This window comes from Zootoca vivipara, chromosome 1 (assembly GCF_965207765.1).
Source record: "Zootoca vivipara chromosome 1, rZooViv2.hap1.1, whole genome shotgun sequence".
Lineage (NCBI taxonomy): Eukaryota > Metazoa > Chordata > Lepidosauria > Squamata > Lacertidae > Zootoca > Zootoca vivipara.
This window is the reverse complement of record NC_142582.1, coordinates 31764803-31789135: the sequence shown is the minus strand read 5'-3', so window position 1 is coordinate 31789135 and position 24333 is coordinate 31764803. Positions and strand designations below refer to the sequence as shown.

Genomic DNA, 24333 nt, shown 5'->3' with positions numbered 1-24333 from the left:
TGAAAGCAGGTCTTGACTTCTGAGCCAAGCCATAAGAAATAAATTTTAAATAATTCTCATGCTAAGCTCATGTAGGGCCAAGAAACAAAGATTGAGGGGCTGGATGAAAAAACTATCCAGGTGGCAGCAGATAAGGCCTAGTGAAGCAATATGATTGAAATTGCCTTGCCATAGAAGATACCCCGCGTTATTGTCATGGAACTGGATCCATTAACATCTTGCACTGTAGAATGTTTTTAAAAAAGGAGTGCTGTTTACGGTGCATGTGTCTGTCAAGGCTGTTGTCTTTGATACAAGAACCAATCATCTTAAAGCAGCATTTCATTTCCTACTGGTGTAAAATGTTTTAATGGGGAGCTTTAAAATAAGAATGTTGCCTGTTAACTCCTCTTTTGCTCTTTCAAGTTAATTGCTGGACAGTCATCCTGGAGCCAATGTTCAAAGCAGCTTGGAATTTTAGTAGTAAGAGGCTTACGATGGCCACCTCTTCCCTTCCCTTTCTCTTTTTTAACCTTCTTTAAGCCTCCACCTCACCCACTTTTGCTTTACTTGCTAACATGTGTGGCTTTTACATTTTTTTCATTTTAAAAAAATATTATTATTTTGCTTTTTGGGCACAGAATTGAGTTGCTCTTCATGTTCCATCCCATTTTTAACTTAACCATCATTCTGTGTTTTTTCCCCCCTTCTGTTTAGCCTTAAAGAAGAATAATATCACTAAATTTCCAAATGTTCACTCGAGGGTAAGGATTTCTTCTAGCACACCGGTGGTGGAGGATACACAGAGCTGGCAAGCATCACTTTTTACTTAGCTTCCTCCTCTCTCTGTATGCCAACACAAAAACTGCTGCAAATCACAGCCAAGTTTAAGATAAAGGAGGGATGGCGCTGTAAGCTTTGAGCAGCGTTGCTGGTGCTTTTCGGTCTTCCTTCTGTCGTGTGTTTTTATCTATAGAGTGTGGGATGGATTAATCTGCAGCTCTTGCCTGTGCCGGATGAAAGTCACATGACTTAGCGGCTACTCCCTTTCCAAACTCTTCCAAAAGATAGATGTTGTTGCCTCTGTGTTGTACTGATGAGTCTGCGTACTGCAGAGCAGGAAGAGAGGGGAGGAAAGGGTCACAAAGTAGGGTTGCCAACTATTTTACAGGCTCTCTGCTCCTTTTTAATAAACAGCAGCCCATCAAACAGCAGTACTGTATAGCTTTTCCTGACATAAGCATAGAGTACAAGGCTTTGCCCGTTCCTTTTCCATATTCCAGGTGGTTCCAAAAGGCATTTTGCCATACTAAAGAAGAAATGGGGGAACCTCTCAGAAATGGGAGCTTATGTACAAAGATTTATTTGTGTGCTCTTGTCTACCAAGACCCTGCAAGAACAGTGGATTCAGGCACTATTAGTGAAGCAAACGCTAGGGAAAGAGAAAAGGCTGTATGTGGATCTTATGGCTGTTAGTTGCATATTACGGTAGCAACCAACTATTCTTCCCACATCTACTAGCCGCCCCTGCCTCCCCAAGTGGGTCTTTGGGAGCCTCTGTGATTTACAGCCAGTTGCTTTATCCAAAAGACCCCAGGGGCTGCTAGTGAATCCTATACTTGTGGGCTGAGTAAGCACTACAACTAAATCTTCCCTGCGAGGGGAATTGTCATTCTCTTTGCTCCTCTTTTAACAATGGCACCTTTGTTTGCCTTTCTGCTTCAGTAGCAGCGCTTCCCATAGCGCTGGCAGCCATCCTTACACTGTACGCTGCCACTGAGAGCATTTGGCTAGCTTCTTCGAACTATCAGTGCAGGCTCTGGGAGCATCAGCTATGTTGAGAGGCAGTTCCTCTGAAAGTGCCCGTTTCCTGTACCCATCTCATTCTCCTGGGGCAGGAGTGCGCATGGACCTTAGAATAAAATCTGAGAAAAAGCAATGGAGAATAGTGTGTGTGTGTATGGATAGCAACGTCTTGCTGCTATGTATGGGATGTATGGGAGTGTGCGTGCGTAAGGAGTTTATAGGGAACCCTGTTGGTGGAAAGGGAAACAAATTCAGGATAGGTGTGTGCTTTTTGCTCCCGTTGCAACACTGTCCTGTTTCAGCAAATGAGACTGGCCATGCGGCTGCTGCTCACAGCAGCATTGTAAGGTAGGGTAATGTTGTTGGGGGCAGCAGCCACAAAGTCAGTCCTACCCATGTCATTCCCTTCTTTTAAGTATCATCAGTGCCAATGTAATACAGTAGTCAAAACTGCTGGCATTAAGCAAGTCTAGATTGTGCAAATGTGAATGGTTTGGCAGGTTGCTATAGTCTGGAAATCTAGCACAGCTGGGGAGGTGTGATTTTAAAGGGCTAAGGGAACTCCAGGGTAGAAGGGGTGGGTGGGAAAGAGGGAGCAGTGCCTGCTTATTGTTTTTGCTGCTGCTGTTTTATTTAAAAAAACCTGGAAGGCTTCAGATTGGCTTGCTGGTCATACTACTAGGAAACACAATAGATTTCCCTCATGTGGTAAGCAGAAAATGGTAGCATGTGGGGCGAAGGAGTCACAAGCTGGATCTACACTGATCTAGAAAACACTATAATAATATAGCTCTCAATGCAATTTCACATGGGCAACACTACAGCACCCTGTTGTCCCATTTTTATAACACATTTTTCACATTATAACTCACTAGTATAGAAGAGTGAGGTCACAGTTTGAAGAGGTTGGGAGAATGAAGCTGGGTCTCAGGGAAAATGAGTGGCAAGTGACAGCCAACCAGCATTAGCATCTAACCATGCTGCCATCCTGTCTTGTGTGTTTAAAAAATAATAATCCACACCCTCATTTTCATCCTCATAAGCGGCTGATGCAAATTCATGGTGGCCCCAAAGTTTGGTCCTTCAATGGCAGAACCGTGGTGTGGAAGCAGCACACCTGATTCTCTCTATACAGGAGAAATCTGATGGAAGCTTTTGCTATGCAAGGAAATTGCGCAATTGCTTCCGCAGAACCCTTTTCATACCTAGATGCGCAACCCTGAATAATGCAGTAGGCAGAAGTTCCATATTAGTAATAGTCAAGTGAAGAGAGAGCCCCATCAATGCTGTTCTGCTCGGCTCTCTTGGGTGCTTAAACAGTCCCTTTTTCTCTTTTGCTTCAAGCTGCTTTGATTGGCTACCAGCAGGACTCTTTCCTTGTCTAGATCCAGAGGCACAGGCCAGCCCGCTTCTGACACTTTCCTGCTTCTTCCCCGCAGATCTTAGAAACCAGCCCTACAGACGAGCCGATGCGGTGAGGAGAAGCGTGAGGCGGCGTTTTGATGATCAGAATTTACGCACTCTCAACGGTGCTGAAATAGCCATGTGAGCTGGATTGGGAGAACGTGCATGTGCAAAGTAGAACATGTATTTCATCGATTCCTTGCCATGTGAACTATATTTGCGCTACCATTCTAATTGTGGACTTTATTGAAGTACATTAACTTATCTTCTGAAGGGCTCAATAACAACAGCAAACACATAGGAACACAGAGGGGGAAAATAAGAGGGGGGGAATGAGCTCTCCACTCAACTGTAACTACCAAGTGCCTAAAATTCAATTATCTGCTCAAATTAATCAAAGCAATAGGACTTTATTTGGTTGGGTATTGTTTTACACCAATAAATTTCTTCGGTGTTTTTAACCAAAATGTAAAATACATATTGTATTTTTGTTTTGTTTTGTTACATACCATTTAGTGAATAGCCTTCAGTTGGCTTTCTTGATCTCTTGTAAATAGGTAGTACTTGGAAGTGATCTGCTGTGGATTTTTTAAATGATTTCAATACATTCCTCCTGGACAGTTTGACTTATAGTTTTGAGATCCCGTTGCACTTATGATGATGATGATGTATGCATACACCTTCATATGCTTATTATAAGGACTTACCATATACGAAGGGGAGAAACTCATTAAACTGTACCCTTTTAAGAAAAATGCATTCCTCTTAAGGGTGGGGAAAACATCCAGAAAACAGATGTTGATCTAGATGTGATTACATTTTACAAAGGGTTAAACTTAACTGGGATAAGAAAGGCTTGGATAGTGGGGTTTCGGCTGTAAATAGGATGTGATAACATGTGGCTTATTTTAAACACACAGCTACCTGCTTTCAGATTCTACCTGCTATATACCAGTTGGTAGTGAAGCTGATGTGAGGAGGTATAGCTCATAGAACACAATGCAAGCAGAGAAGAATCGTGGATGAAATTCCACTACTGTTTTCTACAGGTAGAGGCAGCTTTTGGGTAACAATGTTATTTATTAATTAGCACTAAGATATTAACTTCTCAATAATCAGTATTATACTTCCTGAGGATCACAACTGTTCAGTTGTCGGAATAATGAAAATCCGGTGCCCTGCCGAGAAAATTAGGATACCCTCCATAAATAAGCTTGTACCTCCATTCCACAAGAAATTCTGCCATGCGACAATCCAGGTTGGATCATAAAAGAGCTGTCTCAGCTGAAATGTAGATAGTTAACGAAACAGTTCATCACTGCATACATTCTCAAACCTGAAATAGATTTTTTTCATCCCAGTTCAGATCTGCTGATGGATGCAGCATCTACAACAAGTGCAAGTCAGATGTGCAGTTGGAAATTGTAAATGTATTTGCACTTCATTTCTTCCAAACATGTGGGTTTAATAGGGAACGCACAAGCTGTTGAACGCTACAGTGCACAGATGACTTTCTCATTTTAGAAATGCATCTGCCTTGCACTTGTGGCTATCCTTTCCAGATTAGAGATTTCAAATTTTTAACCATTTGAAACATTTAAAGCAAAGTTTTAGTCACCAAGAGTGGCCATTGCCAACCCCACTTATTGCTTACAAGGCAGGGCACTTGATTTTCTCTCCCAAGTAAAAAATCAGACTAAAGTTAAGGGAAATCTTGCTTACAGCTTTCCTTTCCTGGTAGCACTGTATCACTGTTAATTGTAAAATTTATTGTATAGTATTTAACCACTGAATTCTTTTCTTTTTTGTTGTGCTTATGTGAACCACTGGTAAAGGTCCCATATTGCTTTAATAATGTGTAGTTATATGATAATGTTTCTAAATGTACAGATATTTTGCTACAAATTTGGTGCTTTTTATGGTTTTTACACTTCTCTTTAATTCCCACTCTAGCCTCGGGGTAATATTGTAAATATTGTTTAAAAATGCATCAGCCTGTGCTATACAATCTGAATGTTATTTTAACTTATAGTTTTGTTTTTTTATATTTAACTAAATGGACAGTTTGGGGCTCAAAAGTTATTACATTGACATTTGCTTAACTATTTACAGAGAAGTTTATTTTAAACAAACTGCCAATTGTTCTCTCAATTTACAGCAATGTATACAAGACATGTTAAAGAGAACATGCCACGATTCTGCCATTTTCCTTCACAAGAAGATGAATGTTTAGGTTTGGGGAAAATACCATTTGGCAATATAATTCAAAGATTTAAGGAGCTATGAGAAATCACAGTATACTAAAAATATTTAGAAAGGAACAATGAGCTGTAATACTGGCATGTTCTCTTCGATATTTTATCTAGTAACAGACCTGCTTCTTAGCAATATTATAGGTGTTTTATAAAAGCAGTTCATGTTACTTTTCTGACCTGTTCATGGCATATGATTGAATAAACTATTTACACTACTACAAATGATCCACAGCTTTTCCTTGTTACTCAGACTGATCTATATGGGGCTATAGAACTATGCAGAGTAGCAGGGCTGTGGTAAAACAAGAACCAGAGAGGGCTGCATGTAAGCATGAGTTCCTATTGGCACTGGACTTTTTCCACAATGTAGTAGTAATGAGCTATAAACAGGTAACTTTATTACCATGCACTTTCTCCTATAAGGTTAAGAGCAAACAACCCTTTTTTTAAATTAAACGCTGGAAAAATGAAACCTAGTGATTGGATGAGCGGAGCACAGAGACTCAGAATTGTAAAATTGGAAAGAACCTCCTGTAACCATTTGCATTGCCTGCACTTAATACAGCTGCTTTACTTTTGCATTTGTGTGTGTGGTTTCTCTTTGAGACACAGTGGAGAAAGTTCAAATGTACAAGATATGCAAACTTGAGAAGAAATCAGATTATAGCAAATAAGATAACAGGGCATGACAGTTTGCAGAAATATGAAGAAACTAACTTTATACTTAAAGCTTTTTATTTTTAATGGAAAAATAAAGACAACGCTTTAAAAAGTAATGTTTACTTAGAAACATGTTTCTTCATGTAAATTATGCAAGGCGGCAATAAGAAAATATTTTACATAAATATCACTTGTATTGGAGCGGGAAAATTGCTATTCCTTCATAGCTGTTTTAAGTACTGTGACACTTTCCCATCTCTATACCAGTATGTAGCTGAGTGTGAAACATGATGCGCTACCAATCCATGTACGGCAAACTATGCAATTGGTTTGAACAAGTTAACCGTACTTGCAGTTTCTCAAACAGGAAGCCAAATATGCAATGGTTTCTTTCTTTCCCCCCTTAACATTAACAAAATACATATTTAAATTCTCTTCTATAAGCAGAGTCCCAAACACTATGACAGCAGGAAGTCATAGCATTTTACATTCTCCTTGCCCAACACTGACTGCTCTGGAATTTCCCGGAGGTTTCACTGCACTCTACCTTAAGCTATAACTAGACAAAATTAGTAAGAATAAGTTTTCATTAAGAAGTGATCACCATAAAGGAGAGATGATTCATTCTGTTGCACCTGAGAGTATTCAGAATGCACCGTGTACAACCCTGTACTGTTTGATATCTCCCCCCATACTCTATTAATTTGGGGGGGGGGGGAGGGAGAAGGAAAAATCAGTGGAAATGGCTTCTCTCCAAGAGGAGTGTCCAATCAGCAGAGTTCCCTTATAGGAGCGGCAGTTCCAAGCCCCTGTACTGTGAAGCCAACCTTTTACTTGCAAGTAGAGCAAACTGTTGCACACAAGCTCCAAAGAAATCAGTAAGACCTAAGGATAACAACATGCCTGGTATATTCATTCTTATTTCTTGATTTGCATAGTAGAGGCTAATTTCACGACTAAAAAGGCCAATCTTGAATTACCACCACCACTATATATTGTTAAGTATTCCACTTCTGTGCTGTTACAGATCTTTGACAGCTCCTTTCTTTTGTTGGTGTGATTATACATATATTAAAAAGGAAGCACCGCACTAGAGTACTTAACTTAACCAGTAACACTGTGTGAGATCAGTAATGTGTTGGCTGTACAGAGCATTTTTAAAAAACAGAAAAAATACTAGTGCACGCTAGAAGACGAGGTTTAATAAGTGATAAAAATGTACAAAAATATTCAAATCAGAAAGATTTTAGAGTCTGTACCACAGTAGTCAATACTCCTCAATGTATAGGGCAGATAGTTTTAATCAAAGGCTGGTCAGAATCTATTCAGTACAAAGGAAAAAGAACAGAATAAAAGGAGACCAGGTTTTCAACATTAGGTCAACATCTTTCAAAAGAAAAGTATTACGTTAACATTGATTTTCTAGACAAGAGTATTGCAACTGCTTTCCAAAACTTGGTGGTACATTCTTCGGAAGTCCTTAAGGCAACATATTGCATCAATTTAGTCTGATTTTGCTATTTTCTGTAACATTAAGATTAATGCTGAAATAATATCCTTTGCCAATTTGGTTTTTTTCTTTGTGCATATACCAGGTTCTTCTCTAATAAAAAATGGCAGCTATGTTATTACATCAGCATACCTTACAGCCTTGAAAATTAAGGGCCTATTAGGATTTCCATCAATTAATCTATTTTTCACAGTTTTAAAACTTGACACTAAAAATTCACTTCAGGGTGAAACTCGATATACATTTCAACCTAAAGTCAAAATTCAATAGAAACCACCTAAAACATCATTTTGGCCAGCAAGGTAATACACAAAAACCCAATAATGGATTCTGGACTACCATAAATGAAGAAAAAATATTTTCCCCTCTCTTCCATTCCTTTCCCTCCACTTGCAAAATAAAAAAGTAATTAAAAAAAAACCCAACAGAAGTGGAGCCCAAGAAAATTATAGGAGCATCTTTCTGAACAGAACATGTGTACCCCTTACCCACCCCCAGACCTTATTTGACAAGAAAAACAAGTTTAGGCTTTCATAGCAAGAGCTGATTTATAGACACAAGAGTCCCGAAAGGCTCAAGTACTTTTCCAAGCCGCTATTGAAAGGGCTCAAAAATAAAAAGATTTTCTGTTCATCCTAATGTGCTCTTTGAAGAATGCCAAGGTGCATGGGGTATATATACAGGCTGCCTAGCTTATTAGAAGCAGAACTTCAGTTTGAATTCTGAATGTTCACAGTCTTTGACAATTTGCTGCCAGGCACACAATGATATTATTTGAAATATTTAGTTATGCAGTAGAACTGAAAAGCCATTGCTATCCCAGTGGAACATTGGAATCCATTTCCTGAAATGAATCATCTATATTATTAAATCACATTGTAAACATATTTGGTATAAATACTTTTTATTGATCTTCGTCCAGTTGTTCCAAGAGGGTCCTCCTTTGTTTTTCTAGTTCACCTTCACTTAATTCACTACCAGAGGTATCCCAATTACCCTGAAAAATGACAATGAAAAATAATTGTCAGTCATTGTAGTTATTTTGAACATTTCAGTATTTATTAAGAACTGCAGTTTGGCTATCACTAGACAACCTAAGATTTCATTCTAAAAATCACCTGAAACTCTCAAACTATACAATTTTAGCAACACTGGTAAATTACTGGCCTCAGGCCTATCTACTGACCAAATCCAAATAACTACTTTTAAGTGCACCCAATAGATTTTTTAAAATTACTTTTTCATTTGATTGGCTGACACTGCTCCCTCAAGAAAAGGTCAAAATTGAACAAGGACACTTCCAGGCAGCCAGTAACTTTAGTGGTGCACAACATACTGAGAACAAAGGAAAAGGATGCACTCTGCCAGGTTACGATGCTACGGCAATGTCATCTAAAGTTATATGCTGCCCTTTTAATCCACATTCTGTAAGTCAAATGTAAAGAGATAATAAATGACGTGTTCCAGCTCTATGAACAGGAATTCCATATAAAACGTTGATATAACTAGTGTCTGAACAAAATATGTTTGAGGAATCTGATTTTTCTAAAGTTGAAAGTAACTTAATCTGAACTCCAAATAAACACGGGAGTCTCTTAGTGCCTTTTTCACAGAAAAGCTATGGCCAAAGTGATTTAGGTCTAGGGGGCTAAATCCTAGTGTTAAATCTTTGAAAAGGAGTTGAATGAACTCGTCAGATGTCTCAATAATCACAGGGAGGAAGGGGAATTGCTCATACTGTATTCTAAACCCTAACTGGACTTCCAGAACAGAGTTCAGCTTAGTGCAAAGCCAAACCACTGAAGTGTCTTGATCATTTTGCTGTTCCCCTCAGTGGATTTTCAATATTGCTGTTAACTTGAAGGTACTGAGTTAACTACACATCACCACCTAGAGTTAATACATATAGTATCAGTGGCTGGTGATCATTGTAAATTCTAAGGCTTATATAAAAGGTCTGTATTAGCTAGAAACAGTTCTGGACACCAAACAATAGTTTGTTATGCTTGAACCACAGTAACTTACCGTATTTTTCGTTCCATAAGACACACTTTTTCCCTCCTAAAAAGTAAGAGAAAATGTCTGTGCGTCTTATGGGGCGAATGTGTGGTCCCTGGAGCCGAATTGCCCAGGGGCTAAAGGCAGATCATGCTTTCTTTCTTTCTTTTAAAAAAAGAAAGAGCTAAAGGCTAACAAGAGGGAAGGAGAAAGGAACCGGCTCAGCAGCTGATTGCAAGAGATCGGGGAGGGAGAGAAGAGAGCTAGCTCCCTTCCAGCCCCTCGCCTAGGCCTCAATTGTTGTCCGCAGAGGGAGACATGTGACTGGCTGATTAGATTATCTGTCTGGAAACTGTAGAAATGGGTGCCTTTCCTAGAGAAGCTGCAGAACTGTGAGTTGAACCCCATAAAAACAGGATTTTTTCCCTTTGCAAGGAAACTCAGCAACTTTGAGCTGATCCTAAAAAATGGAGCTTTCCTCCTTTGCAAAAAAGATGCACAACTCTGAGCTGACCCCCCCCCCCGCCCAAAAAACAGGGCTTTCCACCTTTGCAAAAAAAAGCTGCACAACTTTGAGCTGATCCTTTAAAAAAATGGAGCTTTCCCCCTTCGCAAAATAAGCTTCCTCAAATATTTAAGGGGAGGTGCGGGCAAAGGCACCTAGGGCCTCTAGGAGTTGGCTGCTATGCCTAGGACAAGAAAGCAAATATTTTGTTTCTTGTTTTCCTCCTCTAAAAACTAGGTGTGTCCTATGGTCAGGTGCATCCTGTGGAACGGAAAATACGGTAGATCCACAGATTAAGATCCACAGTTGCCACTCTATTGAGAATTAGCAGAGCCAATTTATATTGTAATTGGGCCAGGCAGAAGCCAGCAAAACTTAAATGTGGATCATTAAATTCTAACATTTAGGTCTTCAGCTACAGCTAATAAGCTCTCGGGAAATTTAGTGGATGAAGATAAGATATAATGTTACACTTTAGTCCATGCTTCCTTATACGAGTTTGGTGCATAGCTGTCAAGTTCTCCTTTTTTAAAGGGAAATCCCCTTACAGCTATACAAAATGACCTCTTGGGCCAATGTGTGGATCAGTTATCCACCATTTTTTTCTTTTCCAAATATTGTGATAAAGTTTTGGCAGCATATATGTATCAAAATACTCATTTAAGTAGGCAATTTGAGAAAAAAAGAACAAGTAGGGAATCTGTGGCTGTCCAGATAATGGAATATAGCTCCCATCACTGCAGATGACTGGCCATGCTGGCTGGGCTGACTGGAGTCCAACATCATCTGGAGGGCCCCAGGTTTTTTTAAAAAATTGCAGCATAACAATTATGGGTAAAAAAACAAGCGACAGTGACACCAATCAGAAATAGCAGATCCTCCCACCCTTAGACCACACAAACCACTAATCTACTGGTAAGCTAGTTAACACAATAAAGCCAAGCAAACTCACAGAATCTTTGCCAGGTCGCTTTTTAGGAGGTGATTTATGCTTAGATTCAGATCTTTGCCTACTTCTTTCCTTTTCATTTTCTCTCTCCTTTTTGTCTTTTTCTCGATCCACATCCGATTCTGGAGAATCCTGTACAGAGTAAAATAAACAGTATAAATCACGGATGCACAGAGAATACACTGTAGAAGGGTGGGGCAAATGGGAATCTACCTCTAGTTCCACAAGAGTCTTTCTATATCCCAAGCCTGTGTTTCAATCATTTCTCATTACCACACAACAGTCTGGTGAAGACAGGCAGGAATTTCAACCTGGGTCTTCCATGTTCAAAATATTAACTTTCAAAATCATGACTAAACATTTAAAGAGACTTAATTTAGCTCTTACTCATGCCAACTGGCTGCATATCTTAATTGGTATGGGGGGGGGAGACTTGTCTACCTGCAAGGCTTCTAACTGTCCATCATATTCATAGCACAGAAATTATGTGAAAGTGAAGCCCAGCAAACTGGATTCAGACTTTCTGGCTCAGGAGAAGTCTCTAGCAGCTTGTGAGCTTTCAGGACAGGAAACTTCAGTAATATAGAATGCTTTAACTTTCAAGAATTCAGTTAGGAAAACAACAACTACTTTTTAGGGATTTTTTAAAAGAAAAAAATGGCTGTACCAAATGTACCGTCACACAATTCACATACAAATAATAAAATAGCACACTGTTGTTCAATTTTATTAAGTGCACCTTAATTCTTCGTCAAGCAGATAGATACAAGAAATTGAGTGGGGTGGGGTGGGGGGGCGAACAGTGCGAAACTGAGATATACTCACAGACTTGTGTCTCCTCTTTTTGTTCTTCTTTTTGTGTTTCTTTGATTTCTTGTAGCTTCTCTCTGTTAATGCATTAGAATTAAATAGGTATCAGGGTTATTTAAGTTAATAACTGCTAAATCTCTATTTTGTTAGGTAAGTGTTTTTTTTTAAGTACCAGATTCCGCACTGGAGGAGCGTTCGGAGACTGATCGAGAGTCTGAGCGTTGCCTCTTTTTCTTTGAATGACTGTCATCATCCTCAGATTCTGAACCCTTTAAAGCAAGAGTATTTGACATGTAACATAAGTTTTTAAAGGCCGGGTGGTAAAAGACCCAACTGAACACTGCACTCTATCTTACCGAACGAGAGCGAGACCTTTTTCTGTGATGTTTTTTTGATTTTTTAGAATGCTTCTTGTTCTTTGAATGATGGTGTTGACACTCATGCTGCAGCATTGAAAGAATAAAAATTACTCATTTGAAAGAGTAAGCATGCGTTTTGTTAAAAATTTTGTTACACAAATACAGTATGTATAGCGTATCTCTTTTAAGTCCCTATTCTGAAATACTTCTTCTATATACTTTTATTTTGAAACTGCACTGCATGCCTTTTTGGACACTGGCCTTTACTGGCTTTGCAAAGCCACACTTGTTCATACTCTTCCATCTTCTTAACAGCAAATGAGATTTTGGAAACACAGGATGCTTCTCACAAAGGAAGATGTTTGGGAGGTATGAATTACAACGTTTAAAGAGCAGCTCAAACAGTGGGAGATCTGACATCTTCATGTAATCCTTCCTGATGATGAATACACCACCAGTGTTTAGGTTATTAAAAATAGAATCTAATGAAAAAGATTATGCCGGCCATTAAAATTAATTACAGATCGCTCTCAGGCAGGAAGCTAATGTTCCCATAAATATATTCTACAACACTATGCTTTCAATAGTATTTTGTGTCCAGGCAAATGCTGACACCTACTGCTAAGTATTTCAGGGACAGCATCCTTCTGTTATTTGGACCCCAGATGAAGCCTGAATGAAACTGATCCAAGCTGGGCTGCCACCACCCTTTCAAGCGCCTTGCCACAGTATTCCCCATTCAGTGATAGTTGTTGAATAAATAACTTGGTCCAGTGATGCCCCCTTAAGGATGGCTGGAACTTGCTCCTGCCCCAGTGAGACGTTATTTTCTTTGGACCCACCCAGCTAATCCCCTTCGGCTCACTCTAATAAGCAAGCTGGGCAAGGCCTTTTGTACTTCAAAATCTTCGGAGAGCACCAGATTGGAGAAAGGCAGTTTTAGTTCTTGAGTTGTCCGAGGAAAAAATTGGGAAAGGATGACCACAAGAGAGAGAAAAAGGAATACCCCACCAACTTTGGGCTCTGGCTCCTACCCACCACTTGCATGCAGGCTCCAACAGATTTCCACTAAGAGATACAGGAAGAAAAGGTTCTCCACTTCTATTTTAGGGGATCAGTTCAATAAGTTAAGTTTTTTAAAATCTGTTTCAAATCTATCAGACAATGCTCTTATAGTATCGTTACCTCTAGTAAATAAATGAAATCTTTAAATATTCTTTTTCTTTCTGATTCTAGAGTGATGTCTTCAAATGCTGGTTCTTTCACAAACCTTTCCCGAATCTATATATAAGAGGAGAATTATGTATACGGTTTAGCCAGCAACTCCAATTTATAAAATAAAAATGTTCTGTATAGAAATTACTTTGTTTTTCAAAAAAAGCAAGACTACGGCTCAATAGAATCTATTAGTTAAAAGTATTGTGTTCATAAAAACCAGATCAAATAATGATGAAACACACGCCTGCTGATATTCTTAACGTAGCTGAATCTTAGCCAAGATCCAATGGTAAAGACAGAAACATGAGGTGCTTTATGTACGATGCTTATAAAGGTTAAGAATTTAGACCCCACATCAATCTTCTTCAGAAATGCCTTCCAGTATTCTCACAGAACATAATCCAAAGCTTTTCCAATCATCAAATATTCATACTGTGCCAAGTGGGGTTAATTCTTCCTTGATTTCTAGAAGAGTACCCTGTATAAAACCCAGTCTGATGCCGCAATTTTAAATGTGAGGAAATGTTCAAAAGTGCATTTCATTCTAAAATGTATCTATCATCTCTGCTCTTAAACTAGACCTTTTTTGCATCCTCCTGGGAATACATCCCACTGCCCCACCCATGACCACTTGACTTAAAATCCTTCAATTTATTTTTCTGCAAGCACGTCACCTATTTTATCATTCTATTTACAGTCTTTCTAATTTCATTTAACTATTATTGGTCTATTGCTGTTCATTACTTTTGAGATACACACACATACTTCATTTAACAATGGGGAAAAAGTTTTTTCTGGGTAACCAATGTTCTCTTGCAAAATGCTATGAAACATGCTTACATCTTCCCACACTGCATCCATTTCAATTGGAGGGGTTGCTTGTTTTAGCATACTCTTAAAAGCAGACTCTTTCCGTTTCATTTTGCGGGCTTCTTCTTTCTCTCTCTCACGTTCACGAGCCTCTGCCTTTTCCAACAGCTACATCAAAAGAAAACCAAGTGACCATTCAATGAAAGGGCAATGAAAAAAGGGGAAACAATCAAATCCCATTTTGCAAGGGAGTACTTTTCTCATTATTTGCTGTGCATGTGTCACATATAATGGTGGTTCAGACGCACCACAAATCATGTGATTGAACCTAATGTGATCCATTCATGAATAGAACAGACTTCCCACTCACTGTGTAGGCCTTTGCCTTGCTCTCCTTTCACTTGAGCACCTCCAAAATCCCCTCTGGGGTGTCCCTCAATCATCTGGAGCCGATTTGGGGGAGGGGATAGGAAGGAGCAGAGGAAGTCATGTTGCATTAGTGGAGGTCTTTTCATGCAACATTTGGCACCACCCATGATTTGGATTCTATAAATGACTAACAGAGCAGATTCTGATACATCATAGTTTGCCACTAAACTTTGATTGAAACTTATCTAAATGATGGAGGTAGGATGCAAGCCTGAGGCTCCTCAACTGTGATTTGCTATTAGGTCTAAACAACCCTATCAATTCCACACTTTTCCACCAATCATCATTAAGTTCATATTCTTGCATTTGACAATACAGATACTACATACATATTTGCAGACTTGTAAACATTTTATCAAGTCTTCTTAACATTAGGATTTTTTAAAAGTATTCTGGATTTTTAAAAACCCAACTTACACTATTGAAAGCTAGCTTGATATTTCCAGCATCTAAAGTGGTAGCTCTTTTGGTTGAACTGATGACTGTGACAAAGTCTTCAAAAGTAGTATTCACTTCAACTACAAATCCTTTGTCCTGCAAAACAGCAAATTTTGATGGCACAAACTCATGTTACAACATGACAGTGTGGAATCCCAGCTCAAGGTATCTAAACCCACTCATTTCGGACTGGAAACACTAGTTTTCTCCTAGCAACTAAAAACACATTTCCCCTCACCTTTAGGATGTCTTTTATTATCTTTTTTTCATCATGGTAACGTGCTTTCAGATCTTCAACATAAAACTTGAAGAGATCAAGTGCTGTTGAGCCTAAAGAAAGAAACTACATTGGTCAAAACCTCCCGCTAACCCAGAAGTTGCACTTCTTATTACATTAGTAACCCTGCTTCTATCTACCAAAAATGCACAAGCATTACCTCCAGCTTATTTTCTACAAGCAGGAGAGAATATACTTACCAGGCTGACCAAGCATGTTAGTAAATCGAATATCAGAACTTATGGTTGGATATAACTCCATCCATGATGACATTGAATGCAGCTGGCCATGTTCATGCAGCTCATCCAGAAATATCTGCAAAGGAAACAGTAGAAAATGGGAAATTTCACAATCCTGTATATTAAAAGGAAATGCATCAGCCCTGTCATTTTTACTACTCCGTAGCATGCAACAATATAGCATGTGGACATCAAATGGAAAAGCATCTAATATACCCCTAGGACTGCAATACTAATAATGTCTACTCAGAAATTAAGTCTCACTGAATTCAATGGCACTTACTACCAGGTAAGTGGAGTTAGGACTGCAGCCTAGAATAGGGGTGGCTAACCTGTGTTCCCTGGTGATGCTGGACTACAACTCCCATCATACCTGACCATGGGCCATACCGTGACAGACATGCCAGGAGATGATGAATCAAAAATAAACTTTCTTCAGGTAAAACAGACTATGGAGAAGCCATAAAATGTTGACCTGCAAGATCTTTTAGTATTTATCTACACTCATTATTCACACATTACAGAATACCAAGATTGATGGTAACCTATCCCAACACCTAATAGCAGGAAGCTGTTCATTTTGTCACTTACCTGGAAAGATTCTCTGTTTTTACGTTGCCGTCTTCTTTCCCTGAGCAATCCCTTCTGCTTTTCTTCCTCCTCCTCCTTTTCCAAAGCCCTTATGTGCTCTTCGAAACAAATCAATGCATCCTCCTTATCCATATCTAGAAAAGCAGAATATGAACATTTCAGAAAATGAAGGGTAATGTCCATTTGTGGTAACTTGCTTGTGCAACAATCTTCTGCTTGCACAAACATGACCTCCCTTCCTCTCCTCCTCCACAACAGCCCCCTGCACCTGAAAAAAAACTGCTCCAGCAGGTAGGAGGTGAGGGGGGCTGAGAGGAAGGGAGAATCCCTTTGTGCTTGCTGACACAACTGGATCTTCCCCAATGCTGAGGTAAGCCCTTTTTAAGAAAAAAAACTGGCTTGTGCTTTTGACAAAGCTTTTGCTTTGTTTCTTACATCTCATATAAGTTTTATAAAGTCTCAAGAGGAAACCATAGCCCTCTCTTTAGATGTTACATTATTAGAAAAAAAAGAAGAAGGACCAGGCTTGGGGCAAATGTGCTAACCCGACCCCCCACATTATTCTCACCAGCATTCAAGTTCTGGAGGGCAACTGCCTGAATATTGGAGCCACTTGTGCACAGGGAACCTTAGTAGGCTTCTGACATCAGACGAGTCTCCTTCAACATCCCTGCCTGCCCCAACATTTTTAATGGCAATTTCTCACTACAAGAGTAATCTGCAGCAAGCCTCAGAAACATGCACTCCCTTCCTTCATTTCTGCTATACCAATGGCAAGTTTTTGATTTTAAAGTAACAGCAGCTTCCAATGATTTCCAAACCCAAGATACCCAGGTGTTTAATACTGCTAAACCATGTAAAGGAAAATAAACGGAATAGGTCTGAATTGGATCCGTCTGTGCAGTGCTGGCTCCTACATTCTCCACCAAGAGCAATGTGAGGTGGGAAATCTTGGCTACCAAAGGTAATGATGCTGTTTTATCAGGCACATCACCTCTAAACTGGAGCAAGCTAGATTGAAGGTTAAAGATCCGAGTTGCTGTTGCCACTAAGATCAAATTCCGACAATAAAGGAACCAGTGTATTTTGAGTTGTATTTAACTAAATGTTTGTGCTAGTGCAGTGGGATAATCCCCCCTTTCTTCCTCATGCTGCCCCCAAGTCTGCTCCGGGGTGGAAAGAAAGCCTAGAGCAGATTTAGGGGGCACATAGGGGAAGGAGAGGGGGGAAACTTTAGCACTACGTGGAATACAACCCTTTCTCCTTACTCTGAAGTTCCTCGTCTTCTGCAAAGGTAGGATTGTCCATCAGATATTGTTGAGCCTCTGACCAGGTAGTACAGTATGTGACATTAGCCATATTATCCAGGATGTTTTTTAATGCCTCCCAGTTCCTCTTCCTCAACTGCTTGGCCTGTTCCTGAAAAAGTTAAATAATACATTTAATGGGATATGTTTTGCTAAAATGCTCGGTATCAAACATTACCAACAGATTATTAAGAGGGGGTATTTTGTAGCAAATCCACCAGTCTGAAGCAACTGCATAACTTCATCACTGAACGAGAAAGAGACATCACACTACTTTTCATTGCCAGGATGCGTGCATAATTCCGGATGGACTAGAAGACTATCTTAAAGAAATGCCTATGGTGTAACCACCACATCAAGCTTTTGCTCTATTTTGTTCAGAACTAAATGTAGTACGCATTTAGGGAACGCAGGTGGCGCTGTGGGTTAAACCACAGAGCCTAGGGCTTGCCAACCAGAAGGTCGGTGGTTCGAATCCCTGCGACGGGGTGAGCTCCTGGTGCTCGGTCCCTGCTCCTGCCAACCTAGCAGTTCGAAAGCACGTCAAAATGCAAGTAGATAAATAGGAACCGCTACAGCGGGAAGGTAAACGGCATTTCCATGTGCTGCTCTGGTTTGCCAGAAGCGGCTTTGTCATGCTGGCCACATGACCTGGAAGCTGTAGGCCAATAACGCGAGATGAGCACCGCAACCCCAGAGTCGGTCACGACTGGACCTAATGGTCAGGGGTCCCTTTACCTTTAAATGTAGTACATTAAGTAATGCCACATTAAGGAAAAGACATTGTCATTTGTAGAAATCTAGATATGATATGTGTTTATCTATAGAAAAGGGGAAGTGGAGTATGTGGGTGTGTATGCCCCCCACCTGAAGAATTACCTTTTCTTTCTTTGATAAGAAGAATAGGACATCTTCATAGATTTCAAGACGATCACGTTCTGATATTGCATTCCAGACTTCCATCTCTCCAAACATTTGTTCAGCTTTTCTGTAGATTGAAATAGGAAGAAAAAAGGCTCTATAAATTACTTTGCTCCCACTCTTTCCCACTGGTCAGCCAACAGTGTGATAACCAAGAGAGTACAAAATGTGTAATTGTATGTAACTCACATTTAATATTACAAAACCATTCCAGCTTGCAGAGCTAAAATAAAAGAACTAATGTGTTAACAATATAGATTTTTGGAAAAGTTCTATGTGTTGTATTCCAGCTCCTGCCATTTCTTTTCTGCCATTGCTTTGATGAAAGGTTTTTGTATTTTTAAAACACACAACAGTGGATACCTTCCTCCTTGCATCCATTCCCAATACATATTTTGCCAACAGTCTCAGTGACAACTTCTCACACACTGTAGTCTTTGAACAAATGCAGAGGCAACAGTGGTTTGTATCTAGACTTTCAAATGGCTGCAGAGTCGGAATTTCACTCACAACAGAAAAGGGGAGGGAAGAGACTTCTGCCAAGTCCTCCTCCATATAAATCTGCACTAGACAACTACGAACATGAGTTTGACCAAACTGCGGGAGGCAGTGGAAGACAGGAGTGCCTGGCGTGCTATGGTCCATGGGGTCACGAAGAGTCGGACACGACTAAACGACTAAACAACAACAACAGACAGCTGGGGGACGCTCTGGAGAAGAATGACAGGAGGAATGGGCAGCAGAAGTGGAAATTGGAGAACATCACCTTACAACACTGTGACTTTGCACAAATTGTTATTCCCCATAACACAGTATGTGAAACAGTATTTTAAAGTGTTGTGTTTTAATTCACATTCCCCTCTGAAGTCTACCCAAGCTCAAGTTTTAAATTTTGAACTGTACAACTAGTATTTGGCATTAAATTTATCTTACTTGTATCTGGTAGTGGATGTCATCTTCTCATGGTTCTCAAGGAAACGCTGAAAAGATTCTTTTGCCTCTTTGTATTTTAATCTGGCTTCCTCTTTTTCTTCTTTCTCTGTCTGGACCTTGTAAACATTAAACGCTTGCTTCTTCTCATTTAGTTTTGCCAAAGCACTACAAATTAAACACACAAAAAAGCCATAAACTTATTGATAAATGCAACTGATCCATTTTACGAAGATTCCTTTCAACACTGCAAACAGGGTGATAGTTTCAAAGTATTTAGTACACAATTGCTTCCCCTCAACAAACAACAACCCAGTTTTAAAAAACAGTTCAGGAGAAAAACAAGTTAAATTTGTTTATTTAATTAAAATATATACGTAACTTGTTTTTTACATGTTTCTCAAAGCGGCATATGAAGAAAAAAGCATACAACTTACACAATTTTAAAAAGATTAAAAATATCAGAAAATAGGAACATTAGGGCAGCATTCAAACCATGAGCTCACTTGAGCTGTCAGAACATCCGTTTATACAAATAACTACTTAAAAGCATGTTGATTAAAAAGAAAATACGAACAGCATACCTGTATCTTGGATCGTTAATTATCATTTTCATTGCTTGCTCCCAAGAGGCGTTGGATGGCACACGCTATGAAGACATGAAGTAAATCATGTTAACTCCTGAAATCAGTACTTGTTTGCGCAATGATAGCTTTAGGAATGCTAGCTACGGTAAGAATGGGTGCATCTAAATTGTGCAGTGGGGCATAGTAATTTGGTGGCAAAAGTGGGTAAATATTCTGCTTGGTATTGTTTTTATTAAAGAAATAAAAGAATATTTGTACAAAGGACTGCCACATTTGCTTTTTCTTACTGTAAAAATGATAAACTAACAAAAAACTAGGAAATGATCAATGTGGTACATAAAACACTTTCTATCTTCATGAGTATTTTTAGCCTTTTCATAATTTACTTACACTTCTAGAAATGGTGCATCAATCTGTTCATACATGAAAGCTAACCATAGTTAAGATTCAGGTAGGTAGCCGTGTTGGTCTGATGCAGTCGAAATGTATTAAAAAATTGTCCAGTAGCACCTTAGAGACCAACTACGTTTGTTCTTGGTATAAGCTTTCGTGTGCATGCACACTTCTTCAGATACACTGAAACAGAAGTCACTATATATAAGGGTCTGGTGACTTCTGTTTCAGTGTATCTGAAGAAGTGTGCATGTGCACGAAAGCTTATACCAAGAACAAACTTAGTTGGTCTCTAAGGTGCTACTGGACATTAAAAAAAAGTTAACAGATTACTGTTAACACACCTATCTGGACTGCTTTGTTTCTTTCTATAGCATACAGAGGAAACAAACCACAGTCTGATTGAAACATACCACTAAGCCAGGGTTTGTCATTTGCTTTCCCCCTAGTGCTAGTGAAGAGAAACAAAGCATGCATGATTGGCTGGTATATGATTTAGCCTTTGTTTATGGGCTTATCATGAGTGAATATGGCTAGTGTTGCATTCCTTATTTTCTAACTTTTTTTGGTAAGGTGGTAAGCTAATAAAAATATAGGGCTTCGTCCTTTTGATTCTGCAGTGATGTTTCATTAGTAACATTTGGGATGTAATACGACTTAATAAAGCAACATCTGACTCTTCAGAGTGAGAATTTACAAAGAGTAAGTGGATAACTGAAGTTTTAAAACACAACCGTTTTTCCTTCTCTTTATTCCGCGCCCCCCCCCCAGCCAATTTTGCAAAAGGAGAACTGTTGTGCCACCAGAATGCTCTTTTCACAAAAAAATCATTTGTCTTTCCTTCTTTGGTCCCACTGCCCCCCGCAAAAGACCTAAACAAATGTAATAATTTTTCACCAATACTGGAGCATGATGTGAAAGTTTATACCAAGTGCATTTTGGCTAGAATATTCTTTCCATGTTTACTTCAGTATGAATGTCATTCCATAAAGTTTCTTTCAAAATCAGCAATTCTCCCAACTCAAGTATATTTGCAATTCTTGAAATTTTAAACAGTAGTTGACTCAATTTAAAAACCTTTTCTTTCAATAGTTCTTTAAATGCTTGCTTAGCTTCTTCTTTTGTATTCCATGTGTAGGTCTTTTTAACTGGCTGGGCATCTTCTTCGTCCTTTTTGGCGGCAACACTATGGATTTAAAGAACAGCATGCCGCTTTAGCAAAAACCAGTACTAATTAAATGTAAGTGACATTAAGAGTGGGATCTGTAAACAATACAGCAAATGTCTCCCCGGAAGTGACAGCATACACAGTTGAACCCCAACAAACTTCAGGCATAATGTGGTTCCAGGATACAGCATTATCTGACAGCTCCTAGCCAGTGGGTCCATGCAACTCCCTGCCCCCCCCCCGGCCGAAAAAAGAGAGTTCAAGGGTTGATAGACCTATGTGGGATGGGGTAGTTCTGATTCCTTCAGAACTAAAAATATTTGGTTCTCCACTGAGAAGGAAGAAGCAATTTCATACCTGACAGTCGTTATCAGATCAGTAATTTTAAAGAGCTGTTTACTCTAATGTGCTAATTTTCTTGCAAATCAGGTAAAGGCTGAAGGCAATTTACTAAGGCTGTTATGTATGAAATGCTCTTGACTTCTTTTCAAAACCCAATCCATGAACTAATTCATACACTTTGTGCCTGTTTACACAGCCTACTTGCTGCATGGTGCATGTACAAATGAGTTTGCAAATGAATACACATGAATCCATTTTTGTGTGTATATATGTTTTTGTTTGGATTTGAATGAATGTGGATGTGAGGGGGGGGGATGGGGAGGAGGTAGCATAGCCTGGAAGATTAGCTATGAGGGAAATACAGCCCTTGGGCTGGTGTTTCCCAACCCTAATAAATTATACTCCTCTAACGGCCAAACTACACATTATAGTATTTTAAAAGTATACTTAAACATGTTCTACAACTTTTGTTCCACAGAACTGCCCATATATATATCCAAAGGAAGAAAATAATGGCTTGGACATGGCACCATCAAGTCCATTCATACATATCTCACCTTGCCAAGCCTTCTCACTTTCCTACAATGCACATGAAAGCCTTCCGCATCTAGTCTTGATCTCCCTCTGCTCACTGGATGTGAAGGGAGATCAAGTCTAGGTGCTTCTGTCTCTTACAAGTGGAAATATGACATACCACTTAGGAATGGAGAAGATGAATCTACAGGGGAATCATTCCAAATTTGCTAGGAAGGCTCCCAAGGAGTGTGAGAGTTGACTCTGTATCCACTAATTTCCTCATCTGTCTGCTATGGAGTATAAAACAATTCCTAACCCTTATTTTAACCAAGTCTATTTATGCATAAAAACGGGAGTGAGGTACAGAGTAGCACACAAATTCAGAAGCAGTAAAAAGGTGGGGAGGTGAGTTATTTCCTTTTGTACTCCCCCCCTTTTTTGCCAAATCCAATTCCCCCCACCCCAAGTACTGTCTTGGAAAAAAAAATTAGTGCACACCAACTAGACATGGCATTACTTACTCTGAGGATTCCTGTTTAGGAGCTTCTTCTACAGAGTTTGTCACAACTTCTGCAGTCGGTTCCTGTACAGCAGGAGCAGCTGGCTGTACCTGCTCATCAGCTGTAGCAGTGACCCTTTCATTTTCTATAACAGTAGCAACAGTGGAAGGCTCAGTTTCCGGAGCTGATGCAACAGCTGGAGCAGCAGGGACTGCTGGGGCAGCTATAGGAGCTTCAGGAACAGTGGCTGCAGCATTTGTAACCCCTGGTGCGACTGCAGATGATGCTGGAACAGATTCCTCTGGTTTACCGCTACATAAACAGCAGACATTATATTTGTGTTAATAACCCTGCCAGTCACAGGAACAATGCATTTATCATTGAGAATTATTCAAGGGGGAAATCCAATTTCTCTTCAGATTTTGGAAGCCTATAACCTTCTTACTGGACTGTGGTTTATGTCTTTAATTATGTATTTATAATACATACTTTCATTTTAAAAATTCAAGGAGCATAGAACCAGCATAAAAATAACATTAAAAACATTATTAAATCGTCAATACAACACAATTGGCTAACGAAGAAACTTCATTTCACAAAGGCCAGCCTAAACAACATAGCTTTCAGGAAAAGATTGAATGGAAGGATGGTTCCTGCCAACTCTCTACTGGTAGAGAGTTCCATAAGGTACAGCCTGATGTATATAGCTTTCAATTACTGGTTCCAACTGTCCAATGTAAATTTACACATTATGAAAAAACTGCTGACCTCTAGGTTTGCAGAATGCAATGCTGAAGACTAATAGTTAGCTTAATTTGCCATGCTAATTTAAAAAGTCAGTTCTGCAATTGTTCTGAGAAGTGAACAACTATGTCCATAGATTCCCAAGTCCCCCTCCTCTACTAGGTAATGTGTATGTTTCACTACTAAGAAAGACTCAGGAGATTCTGAAATAAAATGTCTGTTTAAGGCAAACAAAACAAAACAAACCCCAACGCAATAATGTATGTGGAGGCAGCAGAACAGAGGAAGGTGAAGTTTAGTGTGCATGTGGAAGTCTGTTCCACCCACAGCTAGTGTAAATATAGTTGTATTGATACCACCCTTCTTTTAAAAGTCCCAGCTCATGTAATTTTTCTTGAGTAAAATGTTTTCAAACATACCTGTTTTCTTCAGCTTTAATCATTGCTGCACAAAAGAAATAAATTGTTGTCAGATTTATTTATAAGTTTAATAAAACTGCATATTAGAAGATAATGTTAAGACAAATACTAAATTGATCCAAATGCAATAAATTATGTCAAAATATTGAGCTGCAAAGTAAGACTGTGGCCTCTGCGTGGAACTTTGGAATAGAGGCAATAATTATCTCACTTAAAAACAAACAAACACTACCTTTTGAGTAAAGGCCATAAGTAATTGGTGAAGTTAA

General features: G+C 39.2%; 2 protein-coding genes across 8 annotated transcripts in view; one reads left to right on the top strand and one right to left on the bottom strand.

The window, feature by feature from the left end:
* Positions 1-5666, top strand: part of FMNL2 (formin like 2) — a 194624-nt gene extending 188958 nt beyond the window's left edge. For 2 of the 5 annotated variants that reach the window (XM_035131647.3, XM_035131663.3), the window contains exon 26: positions 697-827. In XM_035131647.3, coding sequence (XP_034987538.1) covers positions 697-812 — 116 coding nt within the window. In that variant the 3' untranslated portion in view covers positions 813-827. Of the gene's footprint in view, positions 1-696; positions 828-3224 lie in introns of those variants that run through there. The other 3 variants (XM_035131679.3, XM_035131671.3, XM_035131655.3) reach the window with 3 other exon arrangements.
* Positions 5667-6817: 1151 nt separating this feature from the next.
* PRPF40A (pre-mRNA processing factor 40A) overlaps positions 6818-24333 on the bottom strand; it is a 30373-nt gene continuing 12857 nt past the window's right edge. For all 3 annotated transcript variants that reach the window (XM_035131708.3, XM_088661266.1, XM_088661272.1), the window contains 18 exons: positions 24065-24089; positions 22923-23213; positions 21453-21561; positions 19980-20044; positions 19399-19563; positions 18424-18532; positions 17506-17656; positions 16238-16371; positions 15608-15722; positions 15369-15460; positions 15110-15226; positions 14294-14431; positions 13421-13516; positions 12233-12319; positions 12049-12145; positions 11892-11953; positions 11070-11198; positions 6818-8611 (listed from right to left, as the gene is read on the bottom strand). In XM_035131708.3, coding sequence (XP_034987599.2) covers positions 8519-8611; positions 11070-11198; positions 11892-11953; positions 12049-12145; positions 12233-12319; positions 13421-13516; positions 14294-14431; positions 15110-15226; positions 15369-15460; positions 15608-15722; positions 16238-16371; positions 17506-17656; positions 18424-18532; positions 19399-19563; positions 19980-20044; positions 21453-21561; positions 22923-23213; positions 24065-24089 — 2075 coding nt within the window. In that variant the 3' untranslated portion in view covers positions 6818-8518. The remainder of the gene's footprint in view (positions 8612-11069; positions 11199-11891; positions 11954-12048; positions 12146-12232; positions 12320-13420; positions 13517-14293; positions 14432-15109; positions 15227-15368; positions 15461-15607; positions 15723-16237; positions 16372-17505; positions 17657-18423; positions 18533-19398; positions 19564-19979; positions 20045-21452; positions 21562-22922; positions 23214-24064; positions 24090-24333) is intronic.